General features: G+C 37.1%; 1 protein-coding gene across 1 annotated transcript in view; it reads right to left on the minus strand.

Annotated features, from left to right (window-relative positions):
- Nucleotides 1–22,197, minus strand: part of LOC144467996 (glutamate receptor ionotropic, kainate 2) — a 211,558-nt gene that overhangs the window by 19,309 nt on the left and 170,052 nt on the right. Inside the window, exons 11-12 of the mRNA XM_078177070.1 lie at nt 20,865–21,068; nt 4,417–4,521 (exon numbers count right to left, since the gene is read on the minus strand). Coding sequence (XP_078033196.1) covers nt 4,417–4,521; nt 20,865–21,068 — 309 coding nt within the window. The remainder of the gene's footprint in view (nt 1–4,416; nt 4,522–20,864; nt 21,069–22,197) is intronic.

The following is a 22,197-nucleotide window of genomic DNA, read 5'->3' on the forward strand; positions in this document are numbered from 1 at the left end:
ATCAATTACGACATCGAATAATTAAAGGATACTAGGACCGAAGACAGTGGCAACGCGGATTGCAATTAAGCGGTAGCATTACACTAATTAGAGAGTTCGCTGGTTGACATTAATTGCTGGCCCAGATATTGAGAAGACCCTCGATCCACGAGAATCGTTTAAAACTTCGAAAGAATTGTCTTTGTTCGTTTTCTTGCGTTCGGTAGACTTCCTACGACTTCGGAGTGCAATTCACGAGAACGCCATGGTCTGAAATCCACGATAAATCTACGAAGAGAAGCTTGAAATACTAAAAACGATCTTTCAAATCAAAAAGTATATTATCGCGCCGTATTCTTTAAAAATCGTCTTCTAAAATATTCAATACGTTTCTTTTATGCCATTACACGCGACACTAGTCTTTTGCAAGGAGCCTATGTAAAATTAAACCGAGCTTTATAAACTCTGAAATCAGGTTTTATAGCAGCCGCCTCGGGTGAATCCAACCTCCGCGTTCTTAATTTTATTATCAAAACGTTTCATTTTTCACACACGACGATTTTCGTATTTTTCCCTCGGATGCATAATAATAGCGTAAATCTATCGCTCTTGAAAATTCAATTTCGTGCACCGTTGCACGCAGGTACACATACGTGTATATTAGTACTTTAAATTGTAACGTTTAACGTAGGAAATTTTTGAACGCTGCTAATAAATAATCGACCGCGTTGCTTTTAAGCGATGCGATATTATAGCTTTTCTCGTAGCTGCGCTCGCAGAGTGTTATTAATGAACTATTAATTAATTCCATGGAAACGATGAGGAGGTGAAACCGCGAGAAGCCACGAGATTGAAACGAATTCCGAGTGAATTATTAATTATTGCATTGAAAGCCGGATCAGTTTAATTGCTGTTTCATTGTGCGTAAAAATGTACCATTATGTTTGTACGATATCATAATATCGAAATCTGATACGATTAAATTCACGATTAGTTTCAGAGATACGAGATCGGATATTATTAGTGCTTGTACAAAATGTTTTTGAATCGCTTGCACAAATATTCGTTTAATAATAATGTACAGGGTGTTTTACAAAACTGAAACACGTGAAATGCTACATTTGTTTCGGGTAATGAAAAACAATGTTAGAGAAAAGGACGGTTTACTTTACATAGAATTTTCTTTCTATAAATTTCAAGATTATAGATGCAGTTAATGAAATAATTATTAAAGGTAGAAACGATTGATTCTTCCATAATTAATAATAATATTCGAGTAACACTAATTAAGCGTTGCAGTGTGGTGAATTGAAAACCGTATTTCTCAATTGACAATATCAAATATTAATTTCCGAACGTTCGAATTTTTCAAAACGAAAGTATACGAGCATAATCGTCGTTCCCCGGCACAAGTTCCATAAAAAGAAATTTCCCCCTCTTTTGGCAAGCCCTCGAGATCGAGTGTTCCATATCGCCAATCTTTACCCTAGATCGCGATCCAATAAAGTATTCTCGGAACTGCGACTGCCGCATAATCAGTCATCGTCTATTGTTTTTTTGTTTCGGTTGCCGAGCTCGTTCCGATGATAGATTCAGGAAAGATCGCGCGCGCTCGTTTCTTATTCCCGTAAAAAAATCGTAGGAAGCGCGGAGACGCGGGGGTGGCGGGTGAAGCGGAGAGAAACGAGGGAAAAGTGGAACTGGCACAGTCGTCTCGTAAATTTGGCCGAACGAAACGCCCGATTGAGTTTTCTATCGATACCCGGCGCAAATAGGAGGCGAAACGTGGAAACGAACCTGAAACCTTGAGAAGCACGAGCGTCTACAAAATTTTATTTAGGATCCAACGCGGCCGTTTGTCTCCGCCATTCAATCCTGTCCTCATTATAGCTGGTCGCTGTTATTCTTGCGCGTCTAGTTACCCAGCAACAACATTCTCTCCGTCAATCTAGTCGATCTCTCGCCGAATAAAGGAATATCGCCGGAGGTCCGCGACGAGCATAAATGAAACGGCTCCCCGTTGAACTTGCGAAAGTATTGGTGGATTTAATATCATCTGATTGTTCTAGATTTTACATCACGCTACGATGAATCGGTACGTTCCGCTGCGTTCTACGGGAACGTCGGGAGATGAAATTTATATTTCACTTTGATCGGAGAGGACTTATATTTGAAAAAATGTAACGATAATGGGCGAACGCAATTAACGAGAACGAGGAACGAGGTGCAACGTGATAGTAGTTTTACAGGTGAACCTTTTATTTTAGTGTTGGTGGCACGATTTTCAAAATATTCAGCAAAGATTCCGAATTTGTCGAATGCTTGAGAAAATATCCCACTCCCTGTTTTACTCCGTGAAGGTATTATTTTTAAAGGAACTTGAGCAGATTTTATGATTTTAGCAATTTCTTAATTTGAATGTTTAAACTAATTACTACATCGTGAATCATTGTGCATAAACATAATTTGTTGGAAATAGTATATCCACAGTTTGAGAAATTGCGATTCCAATGAAACGCTCAGTACTTGAATTTAATATAAAGAATATAGAGAATTTAGCGAATGTCCGTAGAGAAATCCGACGAAGGGAATTCATAAAATTCTAGAAAGCTTAACTTTAAATTCTGCTAATTAAGTAATAAGAGCCCGAGCCTCGGATCAGCAAATCCTTGCAAGAAAACTTGGACCATCGCGATGTAATTGAAATTCAGCTATGGACACTGTGTTCTTGAAAATTAAATAAAAACTCGGAGCTCCGATGACAATGAAACCTCGTAAAGAGAATTGTCTTCTTTGGTGCGCCAAGAAGTTCGAATTGAACGGTAATTTATATGGTATCTGAGGTAATTCAGTGAAACGATCGCTGCACGAATTACAGAATAATGTAAATATATACAATACGAGCTAATATTAGAGAATATGTAATTTATGGGCACGCAGTGTTAGGGGCTGTTGCGTTAATGTGTTAGCTATAATAACATAATGCAAAAGTTTCTTTCACTCTAGTTTTAATCTTTGTTCAATTGTGAAAATATATGCTTTAAGAAATTGCTTTGAATTTTTCCATAATTCGTATGAATTTCCTTCCATATTTTTGAAAAATAAAATACCAAAGATATAATTAGAACTATTTATATCTTTTCCTAAGTTTCTACAGTCTATTCTATATAACAAATTTATTATTGATTTCGCATTTCACGCACAAAAAGAAATGCAAGGAAGTTCATATTATCCGCAATGTCCGCAAATTTCGAAGCAATAAAATGAAATAAAAAATATTTTTAACATGCTTTGTAGAACAGTAATAACAAAATACAGACTCAAAACACTACGTTAAAGTTAGCTTAGATCAATACAGGGACGCGGTAGAGACAGTTCTAACATAAACTGACGGAGTGAAGCATATCACTTTCCACCTACAATCGTGGACAAATATACGTGGAACTCGGGCAGCTATTAAAACGGAATGTCATATTCGAAATTGGATTGAGCGAGTTCAATTTGATTGAGATGTTAGAAAGACCGGTTCGTAAAGAAATTGACAATGTATATAAGGAACTTTTGCAAGAACGGCAACTGAGAGGATGAAAAATGTTCGTTCCATCGAATTGCAGTTTTTCAACAAATTTTTGTATACTTTATCTAACATACTAACCTTAAAAATTCAGAAACGGTTATTTTATTTGCAACAATCTAACACATTTGTTCATGACTGTATGAGAATATCTGTTAACCCTTTGCACTCGAAGTCATTTTAAGCTTAGATCCAAAAATTGCTATTTTGACCAGCTGTAGTATAGTACTCAGTATAATTTGCTATATGATATTGAGCCTCGTGACTCGTAAAACTGTTATGCATTCAACAGAAGGGAACATAATGACATCAACATTATTTTGTTAATTATATAACAATTTTCATTGGCGCTTTAGAGGCGCCACTCGAGTGCAAAGGGTTAATACTTAAAATAAAAGAAGCAGCTGAAATGAGTAAACTTAACTGTACATAAATTAGCAGATAAACGAGAAACTATAATGAAACTAGAATTCTGCTTATGGCTTCAGCGCTAATACTTATCTCAGACTATGAAACAATATAACAGTGTAAAATTCTGAACGTTTTGAATATTTGTGAATATACTTCTGAATATTATACCAGCGTAAAAATGACTTTCAACGTTGACCAAATAATTTCGTCAGCCAATTATTGTGGATAACTAATGGCAACTATTCACCGTCCGAGCATGATACAAGTAAGATTAGAAATTCTGAAACGTCGAGAATCGTAAATTCGGGCTTGGATTAAACGGGTACTTTGTTCAGCTCAAAGAATCCCTTAGACCCTGCTTGAATTTCTCATCTTTCCGCGTGGATAATTGTCGGACAGATTTACGCTAGCAACGGCGAAATTTCCAGCGGCCCTTTATTTCTGTTTCTTACCTTAAAAAGGATCGAAATACCGAGGTTCATGAACGGCTTCGTGAAGTCGATCACGCTCTCGCGAGCGTAATTGATGGTCATCGAGCCGACCGCCAGATCTGCTTTCTGTGAATAGAGACGGATTGCTCCGATTAGTATTTGGAAACGGCGGGGCATGCATAGCCAGGCCGCGTATATTTTTGTCGTGTATTTGCGAGCGATTTCCGATCGACACACGCGAACGTAGGTACGCGATCGAGGATAAAACCGGCCGTCACAGGAAAACTGAATAATCTGAAAAGCATTGCCGGACACATCGCAGCGTAGACGTTCGATCGGAAATCGCTAAAAACGTGAATGTTTCATTGTACTTCCTACCTGTCTGCTTCATGTGTTCGAGTGGGTGACGTGTAAAAAAGCGGTTGTACATAATGTGAGGAGACTCTAACGCTATTCTAAATTGCTATCTCGTCGAATGCTACGTGTTGTCTAAGACGATGTTCTAATAAATTGGTGAATCAATGTTTAAGCTACACTTTATTTATTAATACGTTCACTGCTGTGATTTGGAAATTACGTTTAAAGAACAACGATATCATAGAAGGAGCACTGTCTTTACAAAAGCTCCACATCAATCAACGTATTAAAGTCTAATCTAGATCGTAATATAGAGTGCCTCCATTCAACGAAGTGATGCTATTTTAATAATAGATACCTGACGCTAAAATTTGCTCGAGCTGTTCTCTTCGCGGCACAGTCAGTAACCGAACAATTTAATTATTCATTCAATTCATATTATTCACGAATCGCCGCTAATTCAAAATCGAATCTATCGTGTGACTTTTCGAACCTTCCCGCCAATAAGTTTATTTAACTGTATTTTAATAAGTTCTCTAGAATGAACAATCTTCAAAGAATTCAGTGAGGCTAATGGTTAAAATAATTACGAGCTTGTTTAACTCTGTTTTAATGATCAAAGGGGTCTTCTGGACGAAGCTGCCGCGAAATGCTCGGTCGCGAAAAGGAAAAGAATCGACGAAGCACTGCGGAACAGGTCTTCACGACCTATATAAGATGGCATAAGTATCTGGGATATGTTATTCAACTTCTTTTTCAGCGTCTGGGGAGCGGGAAGCACTGACCGCGTCGAGGGGCATAGCACTCCGTGCAACCACAGCCTAGTCAGATTTATTTCTAGTCGCTTCTGCTCGGAAACCGTACATGTGGCCACGACCGATAAGGGGAGTTGAAAGAACTCGTCCACCCTTTCGTTTCGTGACTGCTTCAAACCCTTCTCCCACTACCTTCTACGGCGAATTTGTCGTTAATAGGAATTTTATTTGAGCCGCGGTTTTCCTCCAGATAGCTCCTCTACACTCGGCTCTCACATTCGAACGATGACCGGACGTCGTACAGCGGGGATTTTACCCCGAAAACGCGGTGAAAAGCATTTTCTGACTGAAATCACGGATTTACATTCAACTTTCTCATACATGTATAATGATAAGACATCGTGTATGTGTACTTGTGAATATCGAATTGTCCACAGGATCTATTTTTTAACAGCATTTACGGACAAAAATATAATTATAAAATACAGATATTGAATATTCAAGTGTTATATTAATAGACAATTCATGAAGAACAGAGTAGCAACTAGTGCATGGAAAATGATTAAAAAATTATAAAATATATCAATCTATTTTAGAAAGGAGATATGACTCTACTTTTAAAATGTGACGAAAACGAACACTGCAACTTGCTGTAACCATAATTAAAAAATTAAATAAAAATTGAATATACTTAATTAGATAGAACTAAGAAAAGGTTATAATTTAAGCACATACTTAGTGTATAAAATTTTGTTACTCGTCACTTAATTAAAATAAATAAAACAATTACAGATAATATGAACAGTTTCGTATTGTTTGGGATGGACCGTTTTGCAGGTGTGTTCATGTTGAGAACGAACAAGTGGTACAAAAAATTATAGTAAACAATAAGCATATGTTGAATTAAGTAGTAGTAAACAAAGTTTTTGAACTGGAAATATTTTCATAAAATGACTTTTTCCGCGTTTTTGGAGTAAATTCCCCGACTGTGCGACATCTCAGCGATAACTCTTTGAAATCTTCCATTTGTTACTACATGGATCTTCTTTAAATTAGTCATTTTTCGCGAGAAAAAAAGAACTGCGCGAAGCAGATTATTATCCGAATGAATTAGGAAACATGAGTGTTCGGATAATAGTTTCTTAGGTAGTTCAAGTGCTAGATTAAATGCTGATGATTTGTACGATGAACGGTGCTGTGGATTGTTTTATTCAGATGAAATAAAGTCCATGGTAAAGTACCGCAGATTTGGATAATCGAGGTTCTGATATTAGTGACAACTAGACCGTGGATGTTTATGCAACTTCTCCTTACTAACACTTGCTACGAATTTGAGTTAGTTTCTATTTTCTGTCAACATTACATTATATATTTTACTTTTCCCTTAATCCTCCGTCGACAATACAATTATTTACGTACGTAATTTTTTAACGAAAAATGTAATAAACTTGTATTATTCCATACCGTACAGAAATCTGACATAATTGGATAAGATACTTATTCAAGCCCCTGATTTAATACATAGATGTTGATTAAAATTAATGTTGATTAAATGAGTGACAGTCATTTTATTTACTGGGTTATAACAGTGATTAATTTTGACTGTATTAAACAGGTTCGCTGTGGTTGACGCGGATCCGCGTCATTTGTAACTTTCGCGCGGAACGGCTTGATGCTGCTCCACGTCGTAAACATTTATTTGTTGCGGAAGAGAATCAGTGAAACATACAGGATGCTCGCGACGCGTGTACATTTCAAATTATTTCAGGTTTTATTAACACTGGCTGAAACGGCCTTTTTAAAACTCACTGTGAGGACCACAATCTGCGCCATCTGTTTTACCATACTCAGAAGTGGATAAAGCAAGGGAAAAAAGAAGGGGAAGAAAATGGTAGTTCGACCGCTCTTCAGAATTGAAGATCATCTCTTGCGTTACGTGAACGACTATACTAATTTTTCTTTACATGTTGGTTATTTGTATTTAATATAATCGTTACTATCAACTGTTTTACTAACTCACCCACGCTGTTAAAAGTTAATTTATTAAACGCTGCTTCATTACGAAATATTGAAAGAATTTAGCAAAGAATCTTTATAACCAAAATTAATATATATATTAATATTAATATAAATTAGTCTACTTGTATGTAAATTACAAGATCGTGGACATTACAAACGCGTGTACACATGTGTAATGAACATTTTTCTCAAACATTTTGTCGATTCTACTTATTTCTCAGAAACGTTCATCGATCCAAAATCGTGGATTAATGAAATCAATTGATCAGGATAACTTCGTGTCGATATTAATGACTCCTCAAACCGTGTCATTGAACATGATCGGCAAGCCAGCCCAATATATGCCATAACACCTAAACCGCGGCGCAACATTCTCGACACGACGCGAATTCGTGCTGCGGTAATTTCAGTTTGATTTACAACCACCATCTAGTCCGATACTGAATCGATAATGGGATAATTTGTTGCATCTACTTTTAGCAATGAACGGTTGACAGTATGGTTAGCCGTGGACATGTTTAACCACATCCATTAAAGATCTCGTGACCGGCGTGTTGCGAGGAATTCGTGTCGATTGATTCGCGACATTTCACGCGTTCGTTCGCACGAACATAAATAATCTCTGTGAAAATCTTCTAAACAGTTTCTAACGCTTTCTTTCAGGATTACTGCAGTGTTCAAGAGATTTCTTCGGTGCCATTATAAATTCATGATTTAGGAGGACAATTTTATAGAAATTATTAAGAAGCAACTCTTTACGTGAAGATTTTAAAATGGCGAATTTTCTTCTTTCCTCTTATAACAAGAACTTGTTTCAAAAATATTGCATATATATTTTGTATTAGTAGTCATCAATTATATTTAAGAAATCGAGTATTTCTGAAATGATTAAAGCTACACAACTGATTTAAATAGCAATTTAAATCGTTTAAAAAGTACATGACGAAATAACCGTTTCACGTATTATACAGTCAAATACCAATCTATTTCCTTGTATATCTACAAATGCATACCGATGCATACAAAATAATATAATGCATATAAAGTAATATAATGCATACAATATTCAGAATAATAATGTAACGCGTCATTTAATGTGACACTTAATAAATCGTTTCGAGCACATTAAAAGCGCTTTAACATCCACCGTCTAGTAATCACTTGTCGCTTACACTCGACTATCGAACCGAATCGTAATCCCTTTTCTTCCAAAACATCCTTCTTATGGATCACCGGCTGTAATCGAGTTGTAACGACGTTAATTACGCTAATTTAGTAACTCCATTAGAATATTCGATCCCGGGCATCCGGAATCCACGACTTAAGCTCGCACTTCATCAATCGGCTATGCGCGTATTAGCTGTTACGTGGGACATGGTTGACAGCTAAAGCTATGCCAAAGCAAGGGTGGTTTCGCGCTTCCTAGTTAGGGAGGAGAACGGTGCATTTCCACGCGTTCCGCTGCGCTGGCTCGTGATTTGCATTGCAAACCTGCCTAGTATCCGTTGTAACACCCATGTCTTCGTTATCGGCATGAGAAACTTGCTCTCCTGAATCCAAATTCTGCGTGGGGCTAGCCAGTACGCAACAAAATGTACTCGCACGGTTTTGCAGTTTTTTGAATTCGTGTTCGGTCGCTTGGTTTTCGCTTTAAATTATTCGCGGGGACACGAGACTTTGGTATACCGCCTGAAGACCTCTCGAAGATCCTTCGAGCATACTTTTTATGGCGATTTTTATTTGACAGAGTATGAAACGAGCTAGCTAATAACGCATGAAAAAGGGTAACTAATTGTGTTTCGCTGTTCTCGTGTTTTCTTTTTATGTACGAACACACGGTTTCTGACTTTGAACGCATTAATAGCAAACGTTTACTTTCTCCATTATTCAAACGTGCTACAACATTTTCACTTTACAACTGCTAAACTCTGACGGGATGTATTACGTATTCCATTCCATCATTTTCAATGTGCATTTAGTTTTCGTTTCTATAATAGTTCCGAATTAACCTCTGATGCTTATAACGCCTAAAGCTGACTACGTTGTGGAATAGTGATCGGTACAGAAACAATAATTATAAACTAATCATTTTGCGGCTGTTTCTGAATAGTTTCCGAACTTCAATCCACTAGTGATCGTTTATTGAGTCAAATTGCAATGACTGTGTAAAATGAAAATCGATGATCGATGTCAAAATTTTGATGCAGTCTTATATTTGCTTTGCCAAATGCTATAGTAATGTTTAAAGATCACATTTTTAACGTGATGGTAGAACGAACTTCCTGTTTAAAAGATGCAAAATATCTGTCGCAGTGAAATAAGCATAAATGCAATTGGACGAACCCGTAGATACGTTTGCAAAGCTATTATTCCTCTCTTTCTGTTCGAAATATTACTTCCATCGTTAGTGTTATCTACTGTCTCATAATTCGTAGAATCAAAAGTCTTCGAAAATTGCGTTAACAGAACGCGCTATGCAAATTGGAGTATTTCTTCTAAAAAACTGAGCAAAAGTCGATTTAAAAAATCTTCCCTAAAATATAATAATGGCAAATAATGATAATGGCATTATTTTATTCCGAAGCGCTTTTGTTTTACATCTAATACTCCACTGGGTGGCTCACTCCGTGCTCTACGCAGCCGCTTATTAGTCTGTCAAAATACTGATTCCGCGTTCCTAAGCAAACCGTGGAGCCGTCGGTACGGTGGTCGCAGGAACGCAACGAAACAACTTTAAAGTGGACAATCGCAGTTTGAACAGTCACCCCAGGAGTTGGTGTTCCAGCCGGAGCCGGCCGACCACAATTCCTAGCATCCTGTTGGACTCATTTTATCAGCAGAACCCCGTGCCGGCCGTCCCGCATCGCTCGAGACACAATACTTGTTCGGACTGTTAAAGTGTTTGGGATACTTACGGGGCGTCGCAAGCCTCGCGCGAGAGATCGCGCCGCGTAAACAGAGATAACTCCGCGCGGGTTGGACACACGGGCGGACAGGCGCATACTCACCTTGTCCATCAGCTGGCGGACTATTCCGTTCCACTCGCCGGTCTCGTAATCGTAAACGCCGTACTTGCCATCCGGCACGAGCTCGATCCTGTACGCGAAGCCCACCATGTGAGCTATCTCCTTGAGTAGGTCGATGCAGAAGCCCTCGTAACGTGCATTCCCGCTGAAATTCCCTCTGCTCTTCAGCATTACGTACGGCTGCTCCTACGGGGACCATAAAAAGGAACTACTACCTTTCCTCCTCCATCCCTTCCTCTTCTTCTCCCTCTCCTTCACTCCGATCCTTTCTACATATCCTTTTATTTCCGGCCACCCCTACGAAACACTCCTTGCCTCCACCGTATTCTACTCATTTTTTTATCGCTCTACCACCCATTTTCCACAATTTTGCTACCCCCCCTCTCTCTCTCTCGCTTTCTCTCACTCTCCCTCTATCTATCTCGCTCCCTCTCTGCCACTCCCCACTTTCTGATTCAGCGTCTCATTAACCTTTTTATGCTGCTCAAGACTATTTTTTTATTACAAGTATATCCCTCCTGGGTCCACGGTCAGTACACTCTATTTTCCTGGTTCTTCCCCCATTCTCCTTAGGATTTACCTTCCACGTGTACGTGCTTTATCGTACACCGTTCTCAAGATTTTCTTTCTCCTGAACTTAGCTCCACCACGCCCACACCTGCTCCCGGGCAACAAACAAATTAGGTTCTCCCTGGTTTCATTTTCCGGGACTGCGCGCGTGATACTCTTGTTGCTGCCACAGGTAGCAAATATTGCACCCTAAATCCTGTCAGCGATTGCTGCAGCAATTCACGCTTGTATTCGAAATAGAATCTTGTGTTACGCCTCTATCAATCTAAATGCGTTGAATAGGTAGTGCTTTACGCAATGTTTGATTATATACAATTTTAGTAAATACTGATTCTTTTGAGAATGTTTTAAAATCGTACACGGGTGATAGACTGTACTGTAGGAATAAGGTAAAAGAATTGCTAATATTTTATGAACATATTAACGACGTAACAAATGCTTCAGTCATTTTACTAAATATAAGTAAACACACTAATTACCTGTATATGAAAATGATAGATAATTGTTAAAATCATATGACAATATATTCCAGTAATTATTATTATATTGAGTTATTGCGAAAATAATTTCAGTTTTCCAAATAGATAGTTTACGAAAGAAAACGAAATTGCTTTTCAATAATTCAATAACGTCGAAGAAGGGGTTATTACACTAACACCTTTTAATTACCAAGTGTTAACACACTAACATCTTTTAATTACCGAGTGCCATTACACTAACGTCTCTCTATCATATTAATTATATTCGCCTCCAGCATTATCGATAATATTTCCCATGAATAATTATTGTGCGCGAATGCACGATTTATTTGGCCGAATAAATTTCGTCAGTGGCAAAATTCCAATTTTGTTCCCGTTTTCCCTGGGTCTCTTGTTTGTCAGGGAAACTCACGACAGACGAATGGATGCACCCCCTCGTGTATCGTCTCGCGATCCCGCGAGTCGATCGTTTTTCCTGTGACCATGCATTGACGGATTGCAGAACAACGGAACGCGCTTTTCCTCTTAACCTTGTTCGGCAAGCAACATCTCCTGAGAGATCTCTGCAGAACGGTGTTTGTTCAAAAATTCAGATAGTTTCTTTGCTAATCTCTTTCTCGAGCAAGTTTCACGTACTTTTATCGGTTCGATTTGCAAACTTGTTATTTGAGTAAACTATTACGTTGAGAGGAACAATAGACGTTATTATTGAGAAATCAAATCGGGTGTTGTGTATAAAATGAAAATTTTAATCATTTTTGCAAGTTGTGAATAGTAAAATATAAATAGTGAAAGCAATTCAACATCAATTAATTGGTGTACAATTTTTGGTTTCTTTATATGGTCATACACTGTTAAAAAAGATTATATCGTAGAAAAATTTTGGATAAAAATTTACCAACTCTAACTCGTGATAGTTCTACAAGAAATCATCGTCAGATGATGACTCTTTTTTAAATTAAAGTTTTGAGACTTCTGCTTTAAAATAATACTTCTTGATTTTAAGCTTGGTAGTCCTTTAAATGTTTTATTTATCATGTTGTTTACCCTTGTTTATCATATTGAAAATTACCAAGTTAAAATTGATGTAGTTAAAAATAATTTTTGTTTTGCATAAAGATTTTTTTAAATATATATGAGATCTGCAATCCAGTGATTGTTTCTGTTATTTTCCAATCAACCGTTTCCATTACACAGCATTTGTACTCGCAACATATTTTGAATGGTTAAAGATAACGAAAACAGAAGAATTATTGAAATTGTATTAGTCCGTGGTATTGATTAAACTGTTGCCATCCATATAGCAATTAATGGAATACTGAATATCATGGACGATATAAGCGACATGTCGTATTTATGAAAGTGGGTTCATCGTTATGCCACATCATATTAGTAAAACACAATTATTTGGCGTCGACGTTTGTATACAAATTTATATATAAATTATATTTATATAATAAATTTATAAATACGTAAAAATTTACGCAACACGTTATTAAAATATATATTTAGAGCAGATCATAATTTGGTTATAACACTAGGTAACTTCAATTGAAGTTACGAAGTCAGCAGTTTGTAATCTTAGGAAGTGAAGAGTCTGTCGTAGATTGTGTTTAAAAAATTAAAAATTATCTTTACACAGTACAGCTTTCCTTATCTGAATATTTATTGTTACAATATTCTGTCATCTAAACGTTCTATTATATAATCTATTCTATTTTTTAGAAACATTATATACATATACATAACCTCAAAATGAAGTAAATTATATTTAGATACATTATCGTCTAATTAAGAACTTCAATGAAAGTTTTAGATAATAGAATGTTTTAATATCAGGATACAAGAAAAATAAACCTTCAAACGAGAGTCTCTACTGCATTTACTTTGACTAAGAGGCAAATTAAGAGAATGACAGATCACTGGGTACATTATCTCTCTATTGTATAATGAAAATGATTTCATATCATAGGAAAACAAGATAATATAACAATATTAAAAAATTTTATGATTAATGTGTTTACAAGACGTAGCCTCAACTATATATATTTAAAAAAAAATTAATAAAAAAACTGTTAATCAGATCAGACTAAACACAAGTTTTATAAATTTGTTTATACACGTGTACTTATACATGAATTTCATGGCCACGGTTATCCTATTCTTTATTATTTTCATTGAGCTTTCCTGATAATGATGATAAATTCTTTGTCTACGAAACAAAATGAACAATATAAACGGAAAGAACCTTTAGATCGATGTTACTGATACGCTTCGAAGCGCGCCCCATAAAAATTACTTCCGCTAAAACTGGCCGCAGCTGAAGGGTTAAACAATAAAGACAGAAAGAAATTACGATGACAATCTAGTATCGGATTTCAATCGCGTCTCGACTTCGATCGATGATTACTGCGAGCTATGCGAGCCCATGAACGAAGGGAATGAATGTGCCTCGTACTCGGTGGCGCTCGATGCAGATTACCGGTAAATTGATTACCGTTCGATAGACTATTACAGCGAATGCTCCCCCAGGATATGGTAACCAGGACAGTGAATAGCTGCGCCTACACGAGAACAACTGCAAGAATGCGGCGTGGTTAAATTGAAGACGAGGCCGAAGCGAAATATCTCGTGGCCACGAAATTTTCCGCATTATTCGTCCTTATTTCTTCGGTCATCAACTGTGTTCTACGCCATTGTGCTTTATCACTGCGGCTCCAGGTCAATGACAGAGATCGCGCTTTGAAAAGTTTTCAATTTAGTTTCATTTCCTTATTATTTTAATAATGCCATCTTTTAAAGTTATAAGAATAAATGTCAATGCCACTTATCGTTCATTTATTTCAATAAGCAGCTGAAGAGATGAAAATACTGTTTAAAACTCTTTGAGGCACAGGATTTCGGGAAATAAATAGGCTCATGTGGCACAGAAATTTTGTTGCGTTTTTAATTATACAAAATTGTAATCTTTTTATTGAAAGCATATAAAAACTTAAATAAATAATAATTCAACCGAATTTATAAAATGAGGCTTAAATGGTCCCATTATACATTACCGTACATTAAAAAGGTGGGACATTTTTAATCCCACCGTGCCCCAAAGAGTTAACACACGAATCGCTAAATTCGGTTACAGAATATAAATATTGCTATTACGATGTACCTTAAAAAGTATTTAAAAATTTCGTAAATTAAATTACAAAAGATATTGTTTTCTCGAGAATTATCCTGAAGTATATGTAGACAAATTTATTGGAGGGTGAATCTTGACGATTAACGTTTTGCTGGTTCCAATGAATTACTTATCAGGCGAAAGTTCAAATAAAACATTCCTGTGGGCACCTGAATAAGTCACCCTTGAATTTATAGGAGGACAATTTAGACATGACCGCGCTTTCAATCTTCAGAAGACCGGGAATTGAAAATTAATCGTCGTTGCTGACAGATACCATTAAATGCATTAAATTATGGAGGAAGGATCGAGGGAAGGTGATGGAGGGAGAGAAAAGAGAGAAAGAAGAGAGAGAACGAGAGAACGAGAGGGAGAGAGAAAGAGAACGAGAGAACGAGAGGGAGAGAGAGAGAGAGAGAGAACAAGAGAGAGAGATAGAGAAAGGATAGAAGAAGAGATTGAAAGAAAGAGAGAGAGAGAGAGAGAGAGAGAGAGAAACATTGTGCTAGTATGATGAATAATAATTTTTATGAACGGTAAGAACTCGACTTTATTATTAACGAATCATAGATTGATTCCAATCGAAATTAATTGTGCATATAACAAAGTCCAATAAATGACGAACGATTTCTAATGCTCCCCCATGGATATTTATCGCAACGGAAACGATCGATCAGAAAAATTATTATCGATCAGTCATAAAAGACTAACGAACTTTTAGATGCGATAAGATTGTTCTTAGTTTATTATGAGCCGTGTACGTTATCGGTGACTCACGCGAAATTGTTTTTAGACCTTAATACGAGTAGGTAGAAAACACCACATTCTAAACATAAAATGGAGATACAAATACTTTTTCTTAATGAATAACCTTTAAAAATGCAATAAGTGCATAAAGATGTACGGCTTAATTGTAATTATTCGTTGTAAATGCTCGCCGTACTACATAATGTACCGATTGTGTACCTTTCTCGTAAAAAATTAATAATAATATTCATAGAAAGTTTCCATGTGTTGGTTATCGATAATTCACGTAGCTTGAACGTAAAGTGTTGAGGGGTTGTGTGGAATAAAACTCTCGCGTAGTATAAAAACCAGTGTAAATAATTATATTTAAAGGTTGATAGGAAGGTACGGTGGAAGAACTATAATTATACCGACAGGCGCACGATGCGAATACTACGGACTGTATAGAAGAACTAGTAAACTAGGCGACAGTACGCATTTTTGTGCCTAGCATACTTGCAGGTATACCTGAACCCTCATAAAAGTTCCTACCTGAGATGTAGAGGTTTTCCTAAAATACAGATTATATGTCGTTCTGCTTAACAGAAAGATACGTGAAGAAGCACGGTGATGAAATCGTTTAAATATCAATTTAACGCCAATCAATTATGGTAACCAGCACGCAGTGAGTTAAATGGTAAAATCAAATTAAATTATTCAGTAGTATCCATACTATACTACATCTGCTACTGAATCTGTTCATTCGGTTTCTGCTGAATTCTGATATTTTAATGAAAGCTTGGCGCTAATTTTTAATGCATTCCATACAGACGTTTCATTTTAAATTGTAATACCGCCGCTATTCATTGAAACGCGGCAGCGTATAAAGGGTTTCCTGCCTCGCAACCTTAAAATGATGAAATCGTATTTTCCAGCATTATTTTGTAACTAAATTTCATATTTCAAAACTATTTATCTAAGTTAAAGATTATAGCGAGTTAGAAATAAATGTAGTGACTATGGAGTTCACTGGTCACTATATTTTCCTACCGTGACTCAGAAAAAATAAGAGAGGGAAATCATGTCCCGCAGATTGCAAACAAGGATGGACAGTTTAATTACAGGAGATAAGATAGTATTTTATAGTTATTGACAAACGGGAACTATAAAAACGAGCAGCGAGGCTTGAACAATCGTATCATCTCTTATCAAATTGATCTTTTTCATTTACAAGCTGAAGGATAATTGAGAAGACTTCACTGTACTTTTAGATATATGAACACGATCTCTAATTGTACAAATGCAATGCTACATATTTTTTATGGTACATGATATTTTCAAGTATTAACCCAAATTCAAGAATGTGTAATACGTAAGAGGGCTTGCAAATAGTAGCCTACGTAATAAAGCAATATCAATGACTATGCTTCCGATTACAGTATGCTTTTTTGCAGGTCTCGCGTCTTATATCTAAATTCTCTACTTGCGATTATTACCAAATTCAAACCATGATTTAATCTTAGGTAATCGAGAAATTCAAGATTTTGAGCAATCCTGTACGAAAGACACTTGAAAACCATTACAGGTCGGCGCTTCAGTCTGATGAGCCGCGCTGACCAATTAACATCCCATGATTCATGCTCGATTTATGGGGTTCGTTACGCAGTGTATACTTGCAAGCAATTAACGCACAGCGCTCGTGATTTAGCTGCCACTACTCGCGGCGCGACTCGTCGCACAGCGCGCCGTTTCGGTTAACACTGAGAAAAACTTTACAACAATTTGAATTTACGATGTATTTTAAAACACACCTTCAGACAACGGGACTGATAAATTACAGAAAAATCTGAAAACGAAATATAAAAATGGAGTAGCGCGAATTTTTGTATGTCCCCGTACTTTTGTCTGAAAAATCGTCGATCTTTGAACCGATATTTAATCTTGTTAAAAGATGAACGCACGCCGAGTTACCCAAGCTCGTTGTAAAATACCGCAATTGTATTTTCTCGGCGAACCCTTTGTACTGGTTACGGGAATGGAAAATTGAAATTGGCTTTTATTCTACAACGTTTTAAAATTCAAATGGAGCTACAGGATTAAAAAAATTTGTTTCACGATTCGTCCCGAAGTGGCTTCGCAGAGAGAAGTTTCCCCTTTACAATGACTTGTGAGAAGTTGATGCAAAAGTCCTGTTGCCGTTTTATCGCACATTGAATACAAAATGCGTTGCTAGTACTACAATAACTTGGAGGTATACCACGAGGAGGTTGCACGGTCGGAGATACTCTTTGTATGCAATGCGTGCTTACTGTATGTTTAATATATGCCAAGTATACGTTTAGCGGTTTAAAACGTTTTTCGAGCGGCGAAACGACCGCAAGAAATTGTAATGTTACTGCGACATGCTACCAGTACCATTTTCAGCGCGTTACAGAGCTATTTGTATCTTAGAAATGGATCATCGTTACTAATTTTCTCAACGCTCTCCGTTTGTCAAAGGATTGCCCTTCCCAAGTGCAGCTCCTTCAAGTAAACTGAAAGCTGTTCGCAGAAAATTGGCGCGTTATAAGCGTCATCGTCGCTTTAACTATTATTCAAATATACGTATTTCTGTACTCATAACGTAATTCAGGAGTTCACAGAACAGTACGATGCAAGTTAGAATCGTATTACTGTCACCGTTGAAGCACAAAACGTCTCTAATTTGAAAATTTACATCTCTTTTCGAAGTCACTCGCAAGAACATATTAGCAAAAACCGAACCGGGCTTTAAAAGTGACTCGTCTGCGTTGCCTTGTACAAATTGCAGTCGCGAATTTATTTCGACTTTTTCCAGTTATTATATTAATATATATTGCGACGAATAAATTTATCGAACGGTTTCCGATGGCTTTATAATTCCAATAATTGTAGAGCAAAAATTGTCGACCCGTTCAAGCTTATGAGCGGTTAACCTCTTAGGCACGACGCGCCTAATAGTGGCTTTCGCGGATGTTCCGTGTTTCACTAAATTGTATTATTAGTTATTAAAGTAAACGATTCAAGTGAAAGTGTATATGCACTAAGAAAAGAATATAGCTAGTACTGCACATAGCTATATCAAAAATATATATATTAAGAAAAATGGTAATTTGGTTATGACAAATTCCATTGGCACAAAATCCAGCCGTGTCTACGAGGTTAATATTAGAAACATTGTAATACCGACCAACCGTTGAAAAACAGTTCTCGGAGATTTTAAAAGTATAACCATTGGTGATTAAATTCAAACAAACACTTTTTCGATCGCAAAATGCATCATTTGTAACATATTTTTGCCAACTCGAAAAGGTTATTAAAAACAAATCATTTTGCGCACGACCTGGCATTTAAAAATTGACCATTTAGACCACTAAGTATACAATTAAAACCTTGACAAAATCATCCCATTGAAAACCATAAATCGAACTTTTGCATATCGTGCTCATATTAGAGTGTTTGTGCGAGCAGTTTTTGTTCCTCCTTTATGTCACCGTTCCGGAGGGGGTTGGGGCAGGTCCGAGCAAACAACGAGTCAGCGATGTAGAAGTTCCAAGGTTGGCGGAACGTCCACCGGAGTCATACACCCGGCAGATTGTTGGCTCGAACACGATTGTAGAAAGGATGTATCGTGGAGGTGCGGTCAACGTCTACAGTAACGCGGTTCTAATTGGCGACTGGTGGTTCCTCACTGACTAGAGGTGATTTTCTCGGGATTCGGCAAGATCGTGGGGGGGAGGGGGGGAGGGCGGTATTGTTCGGTTCGATTGCACAAGGTTCGAGTAGAATTCGAACCTCGACGTGAACAGACAGAGCGTGAACAAAACGAGACACACTGTTCTCCCAGTGTCCTCTAGCTTGATTGCACTCGATGTTTCGTTCTGGAACTAAACGGGCACTTTACCGTTTGATTGCGGACGAGCACGATCCCGCGCGTTTCCCGATCATTCTATTAAAGTGGCGACCGGCGTTCGGACAGCTGTTGGTTCGATTCCACGTTGCGCAGAATAAAGTAACGATTGCGATTGGGACAGATTGTAGCTTCGAATAAATATAATTAGGATCGCAGCTCGAATTTTATAGGAGAATATGAAACGGTATGGACAAGTCTATTTTTAGATGACTTTATTCAATCGAGCCAATGCGAATGCAGCTATTTTCCTCTTTAGGGAACGATTTATTTTTTCCAAATCAGAACGGAATTACTTTGCGAAATATATTTTGTATGAAAATTTGTAGGATACCGTCAAAAAACTTTGAAATATTTATTTATGTTATTGAAACATAATCCGCGACATTTTTGGAAAACACAAGTCTTCTTAAAGAAGATATTCTTTTTTTAAAATCTAGAACCCTAATTTTTCAGCCGAACGTTATAAAGAATCGAAGCAAACAAGAAAAAATACGTGACTCTGTTTACAGAAGCAGTTAATTTCGTTACAACTCATTGGAAAATGGAGTTTCCTGATTTTCTGCGCAGAAGTTTAATGAAATGAACATTTGTCGGGACAACTCATGAATATTATAATTAGACTAAGAATTTTCATATATTTACAGCATACGAAAGTTTTTAACAAGTTCGTGAAATGGAAGTTTTAATTAAAGTTGCCGTTCGATAAACATGAGACTTGTGACTTTTTCGGTCAGCAACGGAAGCAAACTTACCGAGCGGCCAATTACACGCCGACTTCCTTGACTTCCAAAATCCATTAAAATCGTTGCGTAACAATCACGTACCAATTGATCGTCACGTTGAACTCGATATAAATAGCCGATAATTAAATGTAAATATCGTCTGTTAAAACAGCAACGTGGAAAATACACTCTTTCCAGGTTCTAATGTTTTGGTTGTCACCTAGAAGGATGTAATTAAAGAAGTAGTTCCTTATATAAAGACAACAGTGATTCTTCGATTCGAGTTTACGTTTATGCGACGACCGCAGCCAAACGGTTCAAACTGATATTCGTGAACAGGTGTGCTACAACGTCTATCCTCTACTTCAGCTATCGACCTCAGTCTCCGATCAATCGTAAGTGAACTAATTGTAGGTGCATCGTAAACTGTAAATTGTGTGGTGTTTCTTCAGTGTCTAGCTTAACGTAAGGTGCGTACGTGTTGATAATGTATGGAGAAAAACATCCATTGTATGTACGTATGTATACATATATTATATACATCATCGTCTAAAAGTAAATCTAATATAAAATAGTGTCTAGAAAAATTCAGCGAACAGGTGGTAGAGAAGTAATCTAGAGAGTTACCTACGACGACCATGTGTGTACGTGTGTATGAACAGCGAGGGGTGGGCCAAGTACGATGAGAAAAATTAAACAAACCAAATCATACATGTCGCATGAGTTCTCTGACGATGCCGTTCCATTCCCCGGTTTCCGGGTCTTTCGCGCCGTACTTCCTGTCCGGTACCAGCTCCAACCGGTAAGAGAAGCCGACCTCCCTCGCCACCGCTTCCAGTAGGTCCACGCAAAACCCGTAAAACCGCGCGTTCCCCGTGTAGTTTTTTTCGTAGTGCATCATCACGTACGGAATTTCCTGTGGCCCATGGTCAACACGGTGCCCATGCAAACAACGGAACATGGTGTCAGATCGGGACGATACACGAGGCTGTCGACTGTCCTCGGCCAACCCTCGCCAAACGAATGCCGGGTCATCTTGGACCAGTCCGTTCGAACGGAACCTTTCGTCGTAACAGATTTTTTGGGAGCTTTATAAATTATTTGGGACAGCGGAGGAAAGGAAGCCTTTCTTTCTGCCCGGTTAGATAATTCTTTAATAAGGTTGTTGCAATAGAAGTTACAGGTGCGTAGATTATACGTATATAACAGCATAGCACAAGTTCAGAGTAATTATAAAAATAAATTATGAATTTGAAGTAGTTGTTGATTTGTTTACAATTATTTACTAATTAATTTGAATCAATTGGAAATGAATTACTAATTAATTTGAATCAATTGGAAATGAATTATTAATTAATTTTGAAACATTCATATTTGATAATTACGTTACATTTCACATATTATTCATTTTGCGTCAGGAAAATTACATTCGTAAAGCTCCATTGTAAAAGATATAAAAATATAGCATAAATTTGATTTATAGAAAATTTATAGAAAATATTTTATACCGCTATAAAGTTGCGAAAATTGCTTTCTTTGGTTTATTGATAATAGAGTTGTATAAATAGCCTAATTGCAGTCATTGAAATAAAATTGATATCCGTGCTGTTTAATGTAAATGTACTTCTAGGCATAAGGAATTGTGTGGACAGTCGAGGACAATATACAAATCGGTGTTGGATGAGGTAATTAAGGGAAAGTGTTGAGTATTTAGTTCTCTGAGAGTTGAATACAGAGATGGCAGGAAGGCGTCTGGGACAAACGTACCCGGATTGTTTACAGCCGTCTTCCCGTCAGCCCTGAATAGTAGGTACCTGTCACGAGATCGCCGTCTAACGCTTTATTTGACATAATCAGTTTTGCGCACTTTAGACTTTGTGTTAGAAGTTGAAGAAATTATAAATAATTGAGTTTGTGCAAAAATAGTTGCAGTTTTGAATAACGATAGACCGAATTGTTAAATTTCATAAATTAGATTTAGTGAAAATGTAAATCATTGTAAATTGCAATAGAAATTGATTTAAAAAAGATTCTAGTTTTTGTCG

Source organism: Augochlora pura, chromosome 1 (genome assembly GCF_028453695.1).
Source record: "Augochlora pura isolate Apur16 chromosome 1, APUR_v2.2.1, whole genome shotgun sequence".
NCBI lineage: Eukaryota > Metazoa > Arthropoda > Insecta > Hymenoptera > Halictidae > Augochlora > Augochlora pura.